The sequence below is a fragment of the Hypanus sabinus genome, chromosome 6, assembly GCF_030144855.1.
Source record: "Hypanus sabinus isolate sHypSab1 chromosome 6, sHypSab1.hap1, whole genome shotgun sequence".
NCBI classification, from domain to species: domain Eukaryota; kingdom Metazoa; phylum Chordata; class Chondrichthyes; order Myliobatiformes; family Dasyatidae; genus Hypanus; species Hypanus sabinus.
Window position 1 is genome coordinate 49,539,642 of NC_082711.1, and position 21,036 is coordinate 49,560,677.

Here is a 21,036-nt window from a genome sequence, read left to right on the forward strand (position 1 = left end):
CTGCCAACCATTCAAAATACTTTACCCCCTCTATAAGTCAAAGGGACTTACATTGGCTACATTCCAATGAGAACATGAACAGCTCTTAACCACTGGTATAGAAAATGGTTAATTAGGAAGTGAATTTAGAAAGTGAAAGTGCCAGACTGGGGAATTAAATGAAAGCAAAGACCAGGAAAGAAAGATTGAATTAAGAGAAACGTAAGAAAGGGGAGAAATGCAATACACACAACATGCACAAAATGCTGGAGGAACTCAGCAGGCCAGGCAACATCTATGGAAGAGTACAGTCGATGTTTCAGGCCAAGACCCTTTGCCAATAATTCACCCTCCCGGTTTCACCTATCAGCTTGTGTTTCTCTCTCCCCTCCCCCACCTTAAATCTACTCCACATCTTTTTTTTCTCCAGTCCTGTCGAAAGGTTTCGGCCTGAAACATCTACTGTACTCTTTTCTATAGATGCTGCCTGGTCTGCGGAGCTCCTCCAGCATTTTGTGTGTGTTGCTTGGACTTCCAGTGTCTGCAGGTTTTCTCTTGTTTGTGAACGGGAGTTGGGGGGGGGGGGGGGGGGGGGAGGGCGGTTTCTATAAACAAATGGTTTGAAACTTTCCTCCTGAAAGAGTTCATGCAACATGCTGGATAGCCTGTTTGACAGTAATTTAAGTGTGCCATGCTGTTAAAAGGTTACAAGAGTGGATTAACTTTAAACTTTTGTTTTTGTGACTTATGTCTGTAACTGTGTGATAAATGTGGGATATCTATGTTTCAGAAATGCATTTAAGTAATGAGGCAGGTGGCAAGATGCAATGCTGTCAGAGCTTTTGGGGGAAGAACAAATCCATAATAACACCTGTATTTTTGTGTTTAACTGCAGATGTGCATCTGGAAGTTTGATTCCATTTATACAGATGTATCACTGGTTGGAGGCTCCATTTGTATTACAGCACGTCCTGACATCACCTTCACACCAGGGCAGGGGGTTCCCAGCCTGGGGTCCACAGACTCCTCAGTTAATGGTAGAAAGTCCATGGCATAACTAAAGACTGGGAACCCCTGTACTAGGAAAAGCTGGACAATGACTGGCAAGTCCATTTATCTGAATGAGGCTGCCAACCCTGTGAATTATCATGCTTTACTTCAAGTACTTGTCAGCATGTTAAGGTTTGTATCACATTTATTTATTGTCTTTTAATTATTTAAGTATATTTGAATTTCTGATAATTCCTCTATCAGAGGAGTTACAAAAACTTCCATGAGCCTTTGACAGCAGCAGGGTGCTCTGGATGCAGGGCCTCACCGGTTTTCCACCAGAGGCCTGGCTGTCACTCAGCAGACACTTCTTTGGTGTGAAGGGTCAGATCATACAATCCTCTGCGTCTCAAGAAGGCAAGTCCAGATAGGTGGGCAGAGCAGCAGGCAATCTGGGGGAGCAGGCTGCATCTTGCATAGTCTGGCTAAGGATGTTTTTTGCTACAGTTCAACACATTCAAGCACTGACTATGTATGAATATTTTACTTTCCAGCATCTTCTCTGTAGGTTCATACTGCATGTTTTTTTCTGCACATTAAAGACATTAGAAAAATGAAAGGGTTGACTATTTTCTAAATACAGAGAAAAAACTGAGGATTAAAGGAACTTGAGAGTCCTTGTGCAGGATTCCCAATGGGTTAATTTGCAGGTTGAGTCAGTGGTGAGAAAGGTAAATGCAATCCCAGCATTCATTTCAAGAGGATTAGAATATAAAAGCAAGGATGTAATGTTGAGACTTTATAAAGCATTGCTGAGGCCTCACTTGGAGTATTGTGAGTAGTTTTGGGCCCCTTATCTTAGAAAGGATGTGCTGAAACTGGAGAGGGTTCAAAGGAGATTCACGAAAATGATTCCAGGATTGAATGGCTCGTCATATGAAGAGTGATGGCTCTGGGCATGTATTCACTGGAATTCAGAAGAATGAAGGGTGACCTCATTGAAACCTATCGAAAGGTGAAAGGCCATGATAAAGTGGATATGGAAAGGATGTTTCTTATGGTGGGAGAGTCTAAGACCAGAAGACACAGCTTCAGAATAAAGGGCCATCCTTTTCGAATGGAGATGAGGAGGAATTTCTTCAGCCAGAGAGTGGTGAATCTGTGGAACTCTTTGCCACAGGCAGCTGCAGAGGCCGTCTTTATGTATATTTCAGGCAAAGGCTGAAAGATTCTTGATTGGTCAGGGGCATAAAGGGATATGGGGAGAAGGCAGGAGATTTGAGGTCGAGAGGAAAATTGGATCAGCCATGATGAAATGGTGGAGCAGACTTGATGGGCCAAATAGCCTAATTCTGCTCTTATACCTTATGGTCTTATCAGGAGAGACTGACTACAGATTGACAACATGAGGAATTCTGATGATGTAAAAAGACAATGAGACTTTCTCTGGAACAGATTGGTACTCCTTTAAATTATAGTAAGAAACATTCTGTGATACACTAACCGTTGAACTCCTAAATTGAGGTCACACAGAAATCTCTTCACTTCAAACCTCAGTCATTTAATTCAACTTTCCTGCAACTTCCATATTTGCTAGACCTGTTATTTTGTATGCATCTTCAGCAGTTCGTTATGTGTGTTCATGTTGCCAATTGAATCCTGCAGTCTTTTTGTTTCCTTATGGTGTGTGGTATAATAAGTCAATTGTGCTATCAGCCACTTTTGAAAATGCCAGATGACTGAATTGAACTACAGCTGAACTGATGTTACAAAAATACTAATTTAAGACTTGACTCACTTTACTGAATGGAGGGGTAACCTATTCTTTAGTTCATACTCTACCTGTCTGAGGCATTTCTATGTTTGGACCATAAGACCAAAAGATGTAGGCTATTCAGTCCATCAAGTTTTCTCCATCATTTCATCATGGCTGATCACAGATCCCATTCAACCCCATACACCTACCCTCTCATGGTATCGTTGATGCCCCGACCAATCAGGAATCCATCAACTTGTGCTTTGAATATACCTATGGACTTGGCCTCCAATGTAGTCTGTGGCAAAGCATTCTACAGATTCACCACTCCTTGGCTAAAAAAAGTCCTCCATATTTTTGTACTAAAAGGTCACCCCTTAGTATTGAAACTGTCCTCTAGTTCTGGATACCCCCAGCAGAGGAAACATCCTCTCCACATCCAAGTTGTCTAGTCCTTTCTGCATTCGGTAGCTTTCAATGAGATCCCCCTGCATTCTTCCAAATTCCAGTGAGTACAGGTCCAAACCTGCCAAACACTCCTCATATGCCAATCCCTCCACTCCCAGAATTATCCTCGTGAATCTCCTCTGGACTCTCCCCAATGACAATACATCCTTTCTGAGATAAGCGGCCCAAAGCTGTAGACAATACTCCAAGTGCAGTCTGATTAGTGTCTTATAAAACTCCAGCATTATCTCCTTGTTTTTATATTCTATATCCCTTGAAATAAATGCCAACATTGAATTTGCTTTCTTTACCACAGATACAACCTGTAAATTAACCTTCTGGGAGTCTTGCATGAGGACTCCTAAGTCCCTCTGCACCTCTGATGTTTGAACCTTCTCCCCATTTACAAAGTGTAGATAGTTGTCTGCACTGTAGTTCCTTTTATCAAAATGCATTATCATACATTTCCTATAATTTCCTTTCTTTTGCCTTCCTCCCTTCTTAAAGCGTGGAGTGACATTTGCAGTTTTCCAGTCCTCTGGGAGCATGCCAGAATCAAGTGATTCTTGACAGATCATGACCAATGCATCCATTATCTCTTCAGCAACCTCTTACAGAACTCTGGGATGTAGTCCATCTGGTTCAGGTGACTTATCCACTTTAAGAAATTTGAGTTTATCTCGCACATTTTCGTTTGTAATAGCAATGGCACTCACTCCTATTCCCTTACAGTCATGGACCTCTGGCACACATCTTGTGTCTTCCGCAGTAAAGACTGAAGCAAAGTACTTATTAAGTTCATCCGCTAATTCTTTGACCCCATTACTACCTCACCAGCATCATTTTCCAGTGGTCTAATATCAATTTTCACCTCCCTTTTACTCTTTATATAACCAAAAAAAAATTTTGGTATCTGCTTTATATTATTGGCTAGTCTGCCCTCATGTTTTATCCCTTCTCTTCTTATAGCTTTCTTACTTGCCTTTTGTTTGCTTTCCAATCATCCAATTTGTCACTCACTATTGCTACCTTATATGCACTTTCCTTGGCTTTTATGCAGTCCTTAACTTCCCTTGTCAGCCTTGGGTGCTAAGTCCTGCCATTTGTGAACAACTTCTTCAGTGGGACATATCTATTACGCCCCATGTGAACTATTCACAGAAACTTCAGCCATCTCTGTTCTGCGATCATTCCTACCAGTATTCTCCTCCAACCTACCTGGGCAAACTCCTCTCTCCTGCATCTGTAATTCTCTTTATTCCATTGTGATACAGATACATGTGAGTTATGCTTCTCCCTCTTAAATTGCAGTATGAATTCAATCATATTATGATCACTGCCTCCTAAGGGTTCCTTTACATCATATATGTCAAACTCAAGGCCCGTGGGCCAAATCCAGCCCATGGTGGAATTATCTTTGGCCCACGAGATAATATCTAATTACTATTAAAGCTGGCCCCAGTAATCGAAGCGCCTATGGCATATGATATGGCTAATGCTGAGTTTATTCAGGTACCAGGTTTTCAGGGTTTTTAGTGTTTATTCAGTTTCCCTGGTTTATTTCCTGAATATCATTAATGAATAAATTTTTTTTCTATCAGAGCTGGCCCGCCGGTATATTGCATGCACCACTAATACTACAAATCCCACATCCTTATGGCGCTAGTCACGTGTGGTCAACTTTCAGCTATCCCTCACCCCAAAAATGGCTGAACAAAAGGTGGACTTTAAAAACAGGGGTTTTCAAGGCAGGTGTGAGGCAGAGTATATGTTCACAGATATAAAGGGCAAACCTGTTTGTCTTGTGTGCGGAGACGGTGTGGCTGTAATTAAAGAGTATAACGTAAGACACTATGAAACGAAACACCACGACAAATACAAGCATCTGGACAAGAAACAGAAGCCCGCGGCGCGATGTGCGGTCAAAAGAGTGGATTGGTGGGCAGGATCCGGGAGAAGATGTGGGAGGAAAACGGTGCAGGTGAGCTGACAGCTTATCACTGTATCATACACCAGGAATCGTTGTGTGGCAAAGCCTTGAAAATGGAACATATAATGAGCACCATAACACGAGCAGTTAACTTCATAAGAGCCAAAGGTTTAAATCACCGCGAGTTCAAGTTGTTTCTGGAGGAGTTGGGTTCAGAATATAATGATTTGCCCTATCACACAGAGGTGCGATGGTTAAGCCAAGGAAAAGTGCTGAAAAGATGTTTCGAGTTGCATGAGGAGATCTGTCAGTTCATGGAAAGCAAAGGGAAAGACACAACAGAGCTCCAGGATAAAAAGTTGCTTTGTGAAATGGCGTTTCTGTGTGACATCACGAGCCATCTCAATGCGCTCAACCTGCAGCTTCAGGGGCGGGGTCTTGTGATCACAGACATGTACGCTGCAGTGAGGGCTTTTAAAACCAAGCTGCGCCTGTGGGAGACGCAGATGCAGCAAGGAAACTTGAGCCATTTTCCATGTTGCCAAACTATGAAAGAGCAGGTTTCTACCGCAGTGTTCCCACGTGCAAAGTTTGCTGAAAAACTTTGCATACTTGGTGCCGACTTCACATGGCGATTTGCTGACTTTGAAGCCCAAACAAGCAGGTTTGAACTGCTCAGTAATCCATTTGCAGCTGACGTGGAAAGCGCACCAACCAACATCCAAATGGAGCTGATTGAACTCCAATGTAGTGACACACTCAAGGCAAAGTATGACTCGGTGGGCGCTGCACAGTTTCTACGTTTCATTCCCGACACGATGCCCCAGCTGTGTACCCAAGCTGCTCAAATGCTCTCTATGTTTGGCAGCACATATCTGTGTGAACAACTGTTCTCTTTGATGAAGGTAAACAAAACATCACACAGGGGTCGTCTTTCTGATGAACACCTTCACTCAATTCTGAGGATTTCCTCAGCTCAGAGCCTGACTCCAAACATTGATGAACTTGCATCCAAGATGAGTTGCCAAGTATCTGGCTTAGACTAGTGTGAATCACAGAGTGTTAGCCTGTGGAAAAATGTTTTCATTAGAAATTACTCCGGAAAAGCTGCAGATAAAGCCATAAGAAATAAATGCAACTGATTTTTTATTTATTTAATGTTCAATGTTGTTTTTGTAGGCAATAACCTAAGCTTTGTTAGTTCCAGGTTAATATGTGTAATAAATTCATTTCAATAAGTTTTGCAATAAACGCTGAACCAGTCCGGCCCTAAACTTGTACCGATTTTTTAATTTTGGCCCACTGTGTATTTGAGTTTGACACCCCTGCTTTACATTAAGCTGACTAATAAAAATCTGGGTTATTTCACAACACACAATCTAAGATGGCCTTTCCCCTCACAGGCTCGAGAACAAGCTGCTCTAAAAACCACCTCGTAGGCATTCAACAAATTCCCTCTCTTGCAATCCGACACCAATCTGGATTTTCCTAATCCCCTTGCATATTGAAGACCGCATTACAATTGTGACATTAGCCTTATTACATGCCCTTTCCAGTTCTCTTTGCAATCTCAACTCTATATATTGGCTACTATTTGGAGGCCTATATATGATTCCCATAATGGTTTTTTATCCTTGCAATTTCTTAACTCCACCTACAAAGATTCAACATTCTCTGACCCTGCGCTACCTCTTTCCAAAGACGTAATTCCATCTCTTACCAACAAAGCTAAACCACCGTCCATGCCTTCAGGCCTGTCTTTTCGATACAAAGTACATCCTTTGATGTCAAGCTCCCAATTATGGCCTTCTTTCAGTCACAACTCAGTGATGCCCACAACGTCATAGCAACCAATCTCTAATTGTGCCACCTTTTTCCGAACGCCATGTGCATTTAAATACAGCACCTCAGTCCTGCATTCTTTGCCCTTTTGTATTTTACCTCTGTGATACTACTTAACTCTTTGCCCTGTCTGCCTTTGTACCCAACCACTGGCTGTCATTCCTTACAATCATGTTACACCCATTATCTACTTGTAATGCTGCTGGCTCATCCTCAGCTTTATCAGATAGGTTCCTGACCCTCTGCCATAATAGTTTAAACCTCTGCCAACAGCTCTGGCAAACTGCCTGCAAGGATGTTGGTCCCCCTCGGATTCAAGTTCAACACATCCCTTTTGTACAGGTCACATCTGCCCCAGAAGAGATCTCAATGATCCAGAAATCTGAATCCCTGCCCCCTGCTCAAATTCTTCAGCCACACATTTATCTGCCACCTCATTCTATTCCTATCCTCACTGTCATGTGGCACAGGCAGCAACCCTAAGATTACTTGCCTCAAGGTCCTGCTTCTTAGCCTCCTTCCTAACTTCTGTTTTCAAGACCTCCTCCCTTTTTCTCTCCATGTTCTTGGTACCAATATGTACAATGACTTCTGGCTGCTCACCCACCCTTTTCAGGATATTGTGGACGTGTTCGAACCCTGGGACCCAAGAGGCAAACTACCATCCGTTTTTCCTTTTCACATCTACAGAGAGGGTCTGTGGACTTGATTAATGAGTCTGTTTATTGCTGCTCACAGACCCTCCTTCCTTACCAGTGTAACTCGTTAATGTTCTTTGCTGTGCTGGCACAGATGCAATCACAATTAGCTGTTTTTCTATTTCCCTTGAAAGCTAAATATTCTAACAGACTTGTTCAGAATGGGCTAACACTAACTTAAGGAACTAAATTTTAATATACCACAAGTATATTTTTAAAATGTACAATAAAATAATCCAGTGTTCTATAACTTCAGAATGGCAACTGAATGTATCCAATATATTCTCGCGCTCTTCTTTCAACTCAAGCTACACACCAGGACTCAAATGGGTCACTACAAGAGGAAAGAAGTCAAGTATTTACCTACATGGTATTAAGTTTGAAAATCAAGTACCCTGTTAAAACTATGATTTTCTATAAAGAATATGCTTGACAGCAGTTTTTAAAAGCCAAGAACAGTACCACTTTAAGCATAATAAATGGTCCCCTTCAGTTATCGGTTTCCAGGCTGGAAGCATGGATTCTGAAGAATGGATTCTGCACTTTCATTCCCAATGCAATTCCTGATTTTAAAATGATACTTTTTAGATCAAAGCTCTGCGACCCGACCTGGTGATGAATGGTGGTAGAAATTTAAAAAGCTAATGGGATGGGAAAGTTCCAAGAACATCCTCATCCCCAATGAAGAGGAGAGTGCTAAAGAAAAGGCTGGAGCATTTGCAAATGTGTTCAGCCAGAGTTTCTTCTTTTGCCTGAGATTGTAGAAGCCATTATCCAACTAATTCAACCCAATTAGTGTACTGTTAACCGTGCTCCTGAATCAGCTAAGCCTCCCATAAACACAGGAGATTCTACAGATGCAAGCTGAGACTTTAGTTGTGTGGTAGCATGATTACAACACTGGCAATGTGGAAAGTTTCCCAGGTACATCCTGCTCACAGAAAATAGGACAAACTTAATCCATCTAATTACCACTCTCAGTCTTCAGCCAAGTGAAGATGATTGCCATTGACAGGGCCATCAAACAACATTTAATCACTAATAACCTACCCAGCAGGGGCTGATTTTGATTTTGCCAGTATCACCCAACTCATCCCAACCTTGTTCTAAAAATATGGCTAAAAGTTTTGTCTTCTAGACTTATCTTTCATCTCCAAGCAAATATCACCCCCTTTGTCCCCAGTATGTCCCACTATGCTTCTTACTATACACTCACTGTTTAAAAGTCAGAATTTGAATTTTGAGGGGGTTTTAAATATAAATTGCCATTCTATTCTGAAATTCTCCTTTTTTAACTTTTATTTTACTTTTAAATTTCCCTCTCAATCCTCAATTGAAGAATTCACCTAACATGCATCATACATTCTGCTTTATTATTTTATCTCATTTTCTATCTCCCTCAGCATCCAAAAAACCCTAGCATATGTTCTCTCCTCTTTCCCATTTTGGGAATGGCCTAGTTTTGTTCTATTACGGATTTTACAATTTGCAGTTTGTTGCAAATGAAAAGAAACATTAATGGTGTTAAAACTTTGGGATTTTATCTTTTAGACAATATTACCTTCTGCTCTTCAGAGGAATTTATGATGATAAAATCAGTTATTTTAAAGGTGCTGCCAGAAAGATAACATCAGAAACAGAAAAATAAGGACAGGGGTCAACCACTTGGCCTTTCTAGCTTGTTCCACCCTTCCTTACAATCTGATTGTCTGTCTCAATAATATATCCCACTCCCACCCCTATACATCTTGATGCTATTTGTACTTAGAAATATATACAGTACTCTTGTAAGTATTTCAGCAAAATGGTTTACAGTGACTTTTGTGGCAAAGAATTCCAGAAGTTCACTATCCTCTGAGTGAAGAAGTTCCTCTCTACTGTCCCTCCATACTTTATATCCTACCCAGTATCCTAAACTGTGGTTTCTGGTTTGGGACTTTCCCCATCCAGAGAAAGCATCCTCCCAACATCTGGCATGTCAAGACCTGTCAGAACTTTGTATGTTTTAATTGAATCACCTATGAATCTTCTAAATTCAAATGAATTTGGATCCAGTTAACCTAATTTCTCTTTTGTACTGTACCTATCCCACCATCCCCCAAATCAGCTTAGTAAATCTTCATTGGGAGTCCTTTCACATCCCTTATTAGAGAAGGCAGCAAAAATTGCACATAACACCCTGTACTCTGACTACATCCCTGTATGACTGCAGTAAGGTGTCAATACTCCTCTACTTAAGATCTCTTGAAATATACGTTGCCTTTCATTGCATCTACTTGCTGCTTATGGTATGTGCGTGTGCTTTCAGTGACTGTTGTATATGAATACCTTGGTTCTTTTGCTCCAACATTTCCCAATCTATCACTATTTTAAAAAGAGTCTTAATTATTTTTATTTTCTCTTCTCTTTGGCTGTCCATCGAATTTTGATGAGGCCTGGGCAAGGTTGTATGGAAGACATGCAGCTGCCTATGCTGCAAGTATCCCCTCTCCACGCCACCAATGTTGTCCAAGGGAAGGGCATTAGGACCCATACAGCTTGGCACAGGTGTCATCGCAGAGCAATGTGTGGCTTAAGTGCCTTGCTCAAGGACACAACACACTGCCTCAGCTGAGGCTCGAACTAGCGACCTTCAGATCACTAGACCAACGCCTTAACCACTTGGCCACATACAGTAAGATTTTTTTCTTACTGAACATTTATCCACATTTTTTACTGTATCTGCTCACTCACTCAATTTGTTTAAATTATGAATTCATTGCGTCCAACTCATAATTCACAATCCCACCTCATTTCATTGTGCAGCTGATGCTATGCTGCAAAGTCTCTGAAGAAGATGTGAGCATTTTCACATAAGGGCCAAATGGCCTAATCCTGCTCCTATATTTCATGATCTTATGGTCTTACAAGTATTGGTGTTTTTGCAGGAAGAGGACAGTCAGTAGATAGATAGATAGTTTATTGATCCCAAAGAAATTACAGTGTCACAGAGTGATTCCAGTGATTAAGAGCCAGATTTTCTAATTCTGAATGTAATTTTCAGAGGACTCTATGTTAATAGTTAAAGTTGGCTACCTGAATAAACTGGCAATTAATTTACTCATATCATTTTATGACATGAAATGAGGTTACTTGGCTCATTGAGTCAAAGCCAGATCTCAGAAAATTCCCATTCCCGTACTTAGTCCTCTGTAGCCTTCTCACTTACATGCCAACCAAATCTCCCTGATCCCACATCTTGGAATAACTTACAGTTGCCAAATTACTTGGTGCATAGATTTGGAATGTGGGGTGGGGAGAAACTGAAGCAGCTGGGAGAAAACCCACACAGTCACAGCCAGAACATTCAAACTCCACTCAAACAGTTTTAAGGTCAAGATCAATCAAGGCCATTGGTGTTGTGCTGCTCCAATACACACCTCAGTAACTCTGTGGTTGCTTATTTCTTTCCTCTGTTTTGCAAATTACTTTTCTTAAATAAGGTGATCCAAAGGGGAAGAAAAATTGTCAACTCAAAAGTCCTAGAGAATAATACAAGTATCAAGCAAAGATCAGCCAAAGATGTACATGCCCAGGGCAGAATTCTGATAAAGACATCAGCAAATGCTATTTAGCTACCTTATTAGGTACACCTGTACATCTGCTCGTTAATCTAATTGTCTAATCAGCCAGTCAAGTGGTAAAAATGCATAAAAGCATGCAAACATGGTCAAGAGTTTCAGTTGTTCAGACTAAGCATCAGAAAGGGGAAGATATAATTGACTTTGACTGTGAAGTTATTATTGGTGCTAGATGGGATGGTTTGAGTATCTCAGAAGCTGATGATCTCCTGGGATTTTCACAAATCAGTCTTTAGAACTTACAGAGAATGGTGCAAAATGCTAAAAACATACAGTGAGTGGCAGTGCTTTTGTCAAAAATCCCTTGTTAATATGAGAGGTTAGCTAAGAATAGTTAAGATTGGTTCAACCCGACAGGAAGGAGGAAGGTGATAGTAACTTATAGTAACCACATGTTCCAGCAGTGATGTTCAGAAGAGCATCTCTGAATGAACAATATGTAGAACCTTGAAGTGAATGGACAACAGCAGCAGAAGACCTAATACAGAGGTACCTACTAAAGAAGCCAATGACTGTATAGAACCTTGCTTTTAATGTTCTGAACATGGTCTTTTGAAGTCTAAAGAATTTGAGCTCTTGATTTCAAAAGATAAATGTGGAGTTAAGTACTAGTAAATCTTTGTACTTAGTTATGATCCTATGGAGGATAGGAAGCCTAGTCCTATCATTCTTGTACATAATAGACATTCTTACACTTAATAGCCTTCGGCATTGAATAGGGCATTCTTATCCACAAATCAATCTGCAAGAGCTTCAAGTGCTCCAAACACCGGATTAGATGTTAGTTTTCTCTGTTGCTTTCTTGATAATCTTTCTCACTAGTTGCCCAAATTATATTCCAGAATTGATCTATCTTAGCCACATCATTGCTAATTATATCTTGAATAAGAGCAACATTGACTAGTTATTGTTAATGCAAAATAATTGATTCCAGCAGTCTATCATAATAGCTTTATGTTGCATCTTATCTTTTAAAAAACTGAAAATCCAGCTGTGAGAATAAATGCTTTAGCAGTTGTTGAAGTAAAAGAACCATTGAGAGCAGAGTGAATAATAGAAGTAAGAATATTACACTAGAACATGTTCCATTTCTTTTCCAATCTATGCTTTTTTTTCCTCCTGAGAACAAAGTACCCCTTCAATGTCCTAATCAGTGGCCTTATTATTTTTTCAAAAATATCAGACTTTACAAAACCACATGGGATTGTGAATACAGAGGAGGATGTAAAGGGGCTTCAAAAGGATATAGACAAACTGAATGAGTGGTCAAAGACATGGTAGATAGAATAAAACATAGAATAATGAGAGACATTTCGGTACATGTAAGTGAAGCATAAAATGTATTAAATGATGATAGATTCAACAGATCAATGTTCAAAGGGATCTAGATGTACTTGTAAACATGCATATCTAAGCAATTAAGAGGGCAGATGATAGTGAGAGAATTTAAATACAGGACCAAGGAAATCTCATTGCAATTGTATAGCATTTTGATTAGGCTATACATGTAGTATTGTATGAAAATTTGGTCTGCTCACCTAAGAAATAATATACTTTCCATTGAGGGAGTGCAATAATGACTCATTGAACTGGTTTCAAGGGAACAGATTTGACATGTGTGGAGAGATCCAGTAGACTGGCAGTTTAGAAGAATCAGAAGAAATATAATTGAAACATCAAACATTTCTGAAAGGGCTTGGTGTGCCAGATGCAGTGAAGAAGATTCTCTTGGTGAAGAGTTGAGCTTTAGGGGGCACAGGTTGAGGAAATAAGAGGTCAGCTTTCAAAGTTCGATTGTGTGCAGAGAGTGATGAATCTTTGAAGTCCTTAACTCCAGAGGGTTGTGGAAACTCAGCTGTGTTTATTCAAAGCTGAGGATGATAAACTGGTGAATATTAAGTCAACTGAGGGATATGGAGAACAGTGAAAAGATGGTAATGAATGACCAGCTATGATTTTAATGATGATACTGGTTGAAGCATTGACCCTCTTGCTGTTTTCTCGAATTACTCTCAGAATCTTATGCACCACTGTCAAGTTGAATCTCACCCTACTTTACTTCAATGAGAAAAACCTTAGTTTGCTCAACCTTTCCTTACAAGATGTCTTCTCTAATCCAGGCAGCATCCTAGTAAATTTCCTCTGCACCCTCATTAGAACTGCCACATACTCCCTATAATGAGACGACCAGACCAGAACAGAACACAATATTCCAAGTGTGGCCTAACTAGGGTTTTATAAGACTGCAATCTAACCTCCCAGCTCTTGCACTCAGTCCCCCAACTAATGAAAACCAACACACCATTTTTAAATACAGTATCAACTTGCATGGCAGCTTTGATGGACATATAGACATGGATCCCAAGATCCAGCCATTTCTCACACTGCTAAGAATTGGCCACTAACCATATACTTGGCCTTCATGTTCAATCTTTCAGAGTATCACATCACACTTTTCCAGTTTAAACTCCATCTTTCATTTCTCTGCCCTGCTCTACATCTTATCTATATCCCTTTGTAACCTATGACACCTTCCACACTATCCATAACACCAGCAACCTACATGTTATCTGCAAACTTACTAAACTACCCTTCCACTTCCTCATCCAAATCATTTATCACAAAGAGTAGGGATCCCAATAGTAATCCCTGTGGAACACCACTGGTCACCAACCTCCAGGGAGAATACAGTCCACTGCCTTCAGTGGGCAAGCCAATTCCGAATCTATGTAGTCAACATTCCCCGGATCCCATGCCTTGTGATGAGCCCACCATGAGGGACCTTGACAAATGCCTTACAAAAATCCATATACACCACATCCACCACTCTACCTTCATTAATTTGTTTTATCACTGCCATGAAAAAATTAATCAAGCTCATGTGACTCAACACCTCACTCACAAAACCATACTAACCATCCCTCATCAGACCATGCTTCTCCAAAAGCTTGTAAATCCTGTCCCTAAGAATCCTCTCCATTGATTTGCCCATCACTAACTTAAGAATCACAGATTTAGATGACTGAAGAGATTGTGGAGGCATTAATAATGATCTTTCAAGAATCACTAGATTCTGGCATGGTTCCATAAGAATGGAAAATTGCCAATGTCATTCCATTCTTCAAGAAGGGAGAGAGGCAGAAGAAAAGAAATTATAGGCCAGTTAGTCAGACCTCAGTGATGGGGAAGATCTTGGAGTCAATTATTAAGGGTGTGGTTTCGGGAGTACTTGGAAGCACTTGATAAAATAGGCTGTGGTCAGCATGGTTTCTTTAAGAGAAAATTGTGCCTGACAGATCTATTAGAATTCTTTGAAAAAATAACAAGCAGGATAGACAAAGAAGAATTGGTTGAGTAGTTGGATTTTCAGAAGGTCTTTGACAAGGTGCCATACATGAGGCTATATAACAAGGCACGAGCCCAAGATATTACAGGAAAGATTCTGGCATGGATAAAGCAGTGGCTGATTGGCAGGTAGCAAAAAGTGAGAATAAAGGGAACCTTTTCTGGTTGGCTGCTGGTAACTAGTGGTGTTTCACAGGAGTCTGTGTTGGGACTGATTCTTTATATGTTATATGTCAATGATTTGAACGATGGAATTGATGGCATTGTTGCAAAGTTTGCAGATGATATGAAGATAGGTGGAGGGGCAGGTAGTTTTGAGGAAATAGGGAGGCTATAAAAGGACCTAAATTGATTAGGGCAGAGAGGTGACAGATGGAATACAATGTCAGGAAGTGTATGCACTTTGTTAGAAGAAATGAAAAGGTTGACTGTTTTCTAACTGAAGAGAAAATACAAAAATCTGAGGTGTACAAGTATCTGGCTGTCCTTGTGCGGGATTCTCTGAAGGTTAATTCACAGATTGAGTCTGTGGTGAGGAAGGCAAATGCAATGTTGGCATTCATTTCAAGAGGACTAAAATATAAAAGCAAGGATGGAATGTTGAGATTTTATAGTGCACAGGTGAGGCCTCATTTGGAGTGTTGTGAGCAGTTTTGGGCCCTTTATTTCACAAAGGATGTGTTAAAACTGGAGAAGGTTCAAAGGAGGTTGATGGAAATAATTCCAGGATTAAATGGCTTGTCGTATGAAAAGCATTTATTGGCTCTGGGCCTGTATTCACGGGAATTTAGTTGAATGAAGGATGACCTAATTGAAAACTATTGAATGGTGAAAGGCCTTGATAGTAGAAAGGATGTTTCGGACGGTGGGTGTGTCTAAGACCAGTAGTCACAGTCTCAAAATTGAGAGGCATCCTTTCAGAATGGAGATGAGGAGAAATTTCTTTAGCTGGAGTGTGGTAAATCTGGAATTCTTTGTCACAGGCAGCTGTGAAGGTCAAGTCATTATATACTGTATACTTGATGCAGAAGTTGATAGATTCTTGATTGGTCAGGGCACAAAAGGATACATGGGGGTTGGGGTGGTAAGGCAGGAGGATAGGGCTGAGAGGGAAAAATGGATCAGCCTTGATGAAATGGTAGGGTAGTCTTGATGTGCTTAATGGTAGAAAAGCTTTGCCCATGATGGACTGGGCTGTAGCCACTACTTTTTGTAGCCTTTTCCATTCAGTATCATTGGTGTTTTGATACCAGACTGTGATGCTCTCCACCACACACCTACAGAAGTTTGTCAAAGTTTTAGATGACATGATGAATCTTCACAAATTCCTAAGAAAGTGGAGGTGCTGCCGTGCTTTCTTCATAATGGTACTTAAGTGCTGGACCCAGGACAGGCCCTCTGAAATGATAACTCCAAGGAAATTAAAGTAACTGACCCTCTCCACTTCCAATCCCCTGATGAGGACTGGCTCGTGGACCACTGGTTTCCTCCTCCTGAAGTCAATAATCAGCTTCTTGGTCTTGCTGACATTGAGTAAGAGGTTGCTGTGGCACCACTCACCAGATTTTCAGTCTCCCTCATTTCTGCTGATCTGTGCTGAACTAAACACAGGGCTAGGCACACAACCCCATGGTGCATCTGTGCTGCTGGAGATTGTGGAGGAGATGTTCTTGCCGATCAAAACTAATTGGGGTCTGCAAGTGAAGAAATTGGGATCCAGTTGCACAAGAAGGTACTGAGGTGTAGGTCTTGAAGCTTAGTGATTAGTTTCAAGGAGATGATACTACTGGATGCCAAGCTGTAGTCAATAAAGAACATCCTAATGTATGTGTCCTCACCATCCAGATGTTCCAGCGTTCAGTGAAGAACCAATGAAATGGTATCTGCTGTGGCAGTAGGCAAATTGGAGCAGGTTCAAGTCTCAGGCAGGAGTTGCTATGTTCCATCATCAACCTCTCAAAGCATTTCATCACACTTGACTACTTGAGGGGTTCCTTACTCCTACTCACTAACACCTTCTCAAGCTCTCCCAAGTACCTCTTATCTCCTTCCTGGCTGTCTTATAACTCTCAAGAGCCCTGTCTTCTTCCTAAACTGTAAGTATGCTTCCTTGTTCTTCTTGACTAAATGTCTGACCTCTTATTCCTTTGTTCCTTCATGGTCTTTTCACTCTGCCATTCTTTCCCTACCTCTATCGGTCAAACCTATTCAGATCCCCATGCAGGTAGTTCCTAAACAACCTCTTCATTTCTTCTGTGCATGTCCCAAAGAACATTTGATTCTAACTTATGCTACCAAGTTCAGAATCAGATTTAATATCACTGACATATGTCATGAAATTTGTTGTTTGCGGCAGCAGTACACTGCAATACATAATCATAAAAAACTGTAATTTAAATATATATATATATTTATTTATTTTTTAAAAAATATATATAAATATATATAAATAATGCAAGAAGAGGGAAAAAATAGTGATGTAATGTTCATGAGTTCTATACCCATTCAGAAATCTTATGGCGGCGGGAAAGAAGCTATTCCTGAATCATTGAGTGTGTGCTTTTGGGCTCCTGCACCTCCTTCCTGATGGTAGCAATAAGAAGAGAAAATGTCCTGGGTGAAGGGGATGGTTTGAGGCAACATCCTTGAAGATGTCCTGAATGCCGGGGCAGTGGATGTCCATGATGAAGCTGACCAAGTTCATAACTTTCTGCAGATTCTTTTGATCCTGTGCAGTGCCCCACCCCACCCATACCAGACTGTGATGCAGTCTGTTAGAATGCTCTCCATGGGTCATCTGTGGAAACTTCTGAGTGTCTTTAGTAACATACCAAAGCTCCTCAAGTTCTGAATGAAATATAGTCGAGGATCCAATTGCAGAGGGAGGTACAGAGACCCAGGTTACGCAGCTTATTGATCTGGAATATGGAAATGATTGTGTTAAATGCTAAGCTATAGTCTACAAACAGCATCCTGATAGAGGTGTTTGTATTGTTCAGGTGATCTAAGGCTGTATAAAGAGCCATTGAGATTGTGTCTGCTGTAAACCTATTATGGCAGTAGACAAATTGCAGTGGGTCAAGATCCTCACTGAGGCAGCAGTTCATTCTAGCCATGACCAACCTATCAAAGCATTTCATCAGAATAGATATGAGTGCTACTGGATGATAGTTATTAAGGCAGCTCACATTACTATATAACCATATAACAATTACAGCACGGAAACAGGCCACCTGGGCCCTTCTAGTCTGTGCTGAACGCTTACTCTCACCTAGTTCCACTGACCTGCACTCAGCCCAAAACCCTCCATTCCTTTCCTGTCCATATACCTATCCAATTTTACTTTAAATGACAACACCGAACCTGCCTCTACCACTTCTACTGGAAGCAACTCTTTGGTACTGGTATGATTGTTGCCCTTTTGAAGCAGGTGGCAACTTCCGACTGTAGCAATAAGAGATTGAAAATATCTTTGAGCACACCCACCAGTTAGTTGGCACAGGTTTTCAGAGCCCTACCAGGTACTCCATTAGGAGCTGTTGCCTTGCAAAGGTTCACCCTCTTGAAAGAAAATCTGACGTCAGCCTCCGAGACAGAGATCACAGGATCACTGGAAGCTGCAGGGATCGTCATAGCTGTAGTTGTATTCTCCCTTTCAAAGCAAGCATGAAAGGTGTTGAGCTCATCTGAGAGTTGTTTCAACTTTGGCTCTCAGGAAGTAACAGAAAGGAATCAGGCCACCACAGGAATTACAAACAAAAGATAATAAATTGAAGTTAAGATAAAGGCAAAGAAAGGTGATGTGGGGTGTGGTAGTGCTGCTGCAGAATGGGGGGGGGGGGTGGTGGTGAGAGAGAGAGAGAAAGAATGGGAATGGCCTTGTTTTTACTCAGCCCTCAGCAGGTGCTGGCAATGGAAAGGTAATGGCCAGTGTCCCAGGAAACTGCTCCACAGGGTAAAGGGAAATGTAACGGATAACACCCCCAGCCTTAAAAAGGTTGCTCTAGGGCAACCTAAAGCCACCATAATAATGCATACAGTATGTTCAATAAAAGATATAGGGTGTAAGCAGAAGCCAGATACACTTACGACCTCGAAAGGGCAGCTGCTAGCACATTGTCCCTTCCACAGATGTGGCAAAACTTCAGGTCAATCTCCACCACATTGAGCGCTGGTTAGAGTTTCTCACACTTGCGAAAGTCTGTGCAAAACCCAACTAAACGTCTGGTTTAGTAACCAAAGACAAGGGGCTTGAGCTGGATTCAGCTCTGCCGTGTTCCAACCTGTACTTTACTTCCTTATGCAGAAGCTGACACTTAGCAGGGTTTACCCTGTACAGATGTTGTTTGATAGCGGCAGCATTACTCACATCAATGTCATGCTGAAGTACATTGGTACAGGATGGAACATGGGAGAAAATTCTGATCGATTACCTGAACGTCAGAGCACTCAGGAGGGCTGAGATGAGACAGATGAGTGTTCAAATCAGTCAGGATTTTGGAATTTGGTAACCTGCCCTGAGGAATCGTTTTAGAAATACACCAACACTTCCCTCATCACCTGCAGATGGAGGCTTCAGCACAGTCACAGGCTTAACCTGTGCAGACATTGTGTTTCCGGCCATTGTAGGTTTTCAAAAGGCTAACCTGACACAGGTGCATCTTGTGTTTATGATCTGGAGTCTTTACCAATTAGTCACACTGACCCACTCTGTGATCAGTCACTGTTATGGAGCCTGCCTTGCAGAGCCAGGCAGTGGCAACAGAACAAGCACTTGGTCCCCTGGAGAAAGCCCTCTGGGTTCAGCCTTCCTATCATACCATGTTTTCATCTTTTCCTGAGCTGCCTTTAAGCTTTCCCAAGCCAGCTGACATGTCCTACTAAGCTTAAAGCAAAAGTTAGATACCATAATCTAACAGGTTTGGTAGGAGAGATCCATCAGCCAACCATTCCTCTTTAAATAGTTTCAAAGGCCCTCTCACAGAATGGCCAAACACAAGCTCAGCTGGACTGACACTGAGGGATTCCTGAGTTTCCTCCCTCACTGCAGAGAGAAGAACCCAAGGGTGGGGGTGTTATCCGTTACATTTCCCTCTACCCTGTGGAGTAGTTTCCTGGGACACTGGCCATTACCTTTCCATTGCCAGCACCTGCTGAGGGCCAAACCCAGTTAGAGATACATCACATTCGGCCATAACAATGTAACAGAGGGCAATATCAGGGAGATTGTCAGAGCTCTTGCCTTTTTTTTATCTTACTTAGACATTGCACGTGTAGTAACACAAATAGGAAAGGTGTCTGAGAAAGTTGGTTCAAGCTCATCTGGGCCCTTCTGCACCACAGGATTAGAGGTTACTTCAGGAGTAGGTAACGCTCTACCACTCGTCAAATCGTTTCCTGGATTGAAAGACAGACCTTCAATTTGGTCTGGGAACAGAGCGCAACAGCAACTTCACCAGAAACCAAACCTGATTGGAGACAAACTTTATGCAAAGGCACAGACAAAAAACCTACACCGAACCCTTTTACAGGTATCTCTGATCCCAAAGCAGACTCAGAGAATAGCAAAACATCCTGGAGAATCACAATCTGAAAAGCTCCTGTAACCCTCTGGATCTTAATGGGTTGCTTTGACTTGGGATCAGAGACAAAAGAACCAAAACCAGGAAGGAAGAAGAGCCAGCCAACTCGTGTTTCTTGCTTGAGAAATCATTATCTGGAGACAGAGGTATTTGCTTCAGTTTTCACAAAAGCTACACGCTTCACAGATTTTTGCTTCTTGTTAAGCACTGAGCATTCAGTGATTATATGACCAGGCTTCTTACAGGTCAGCTGTGGCATTCTCAGATGTAAAATTCTCAGCCAAGGGTGAGGCAGGGGTTACTGGTTTTAAAAATAGTGCCTGATTAGATAGGTCTTTATCCCTGTACTTGGCTCACTGTTTACTGCCAAAACTGACTTTGTGGGTGAAGACATACTCATCTGCCAATATGGCAGCTTCCTCAAGGATTGATTCATTTTGCTCATTTAAAGGTCTTTTTTAGTTAAAACTTGTTGAGCTAAACACTACCAGTCAAACAGATCCTTTTTCTCTTTGGTAAAGTCAACAGGTCAAACCAGTCAAACTTACTATAGCTCCTAAAGCATTGGTGATAAGCTTTAGGAACCAACTTGTAAGATTTCAAGATAGCTGCTTTGACCTCATCATAATCTGAGCACTTTTCAATACTTACAGCAGAGTAGGCTTTCTAAGACTTACCTTTCAAAACACTCTGCAAAAGCAGAGTCCAAACATGTTTAGGGCAATTTGAAGTGGTAGCCACCCGTTCAAAATGAGATAAGTATTTCTTGACATCCTCTGCAAATGGTGGAACTAACTTAATATGACCACCTACATCAAATACAGAAGGATCACACTTGTGAGCCTTC

At 41.3% G+C, this 21,036-nt stretch overlaps 1 protein-coding gene across 2 annotated transcripts; it reads left to right on the forward strand.

Annotated features, from left to right (window-relative positions):
- Positions 1–365: 365 nt before the first annotated feature.
- LOC132394997 (general transcription factor II-I repeat domain-containing protein 2-like) lies at positions 366–6,364 on the forward strand. 2 transcript variants are annotated; one of them, XM_059971333.1, is made up of 3 exons: positions 366–494; positions 875–1,161; positions 4,774–6,364. In XM_059971333.1, exon 3 carries the CDS (start codon positions 5,087–5,089, stop codon positions 6,146–6,148), a length of 1,062 nt encoding a protein of 353 aa, XP_059827316.1. In that variant the 5' UTR covers positions 366–494; positions 875–1,161; positions 4,774–5,086; the 3' UTR covers positions 6,149–6,364. The 2 variants fall into 2 exon arrangements, with proteins under 2 accessions (XP_059827316.1, XP_059827317.1); XM_059971334.1 differs by lacking the exon at positions 366–494 and having other exon boundaries at positions 608–1,161.
- Positions 6,365–21,036: the final 14,672 nt, after the last annotated feature.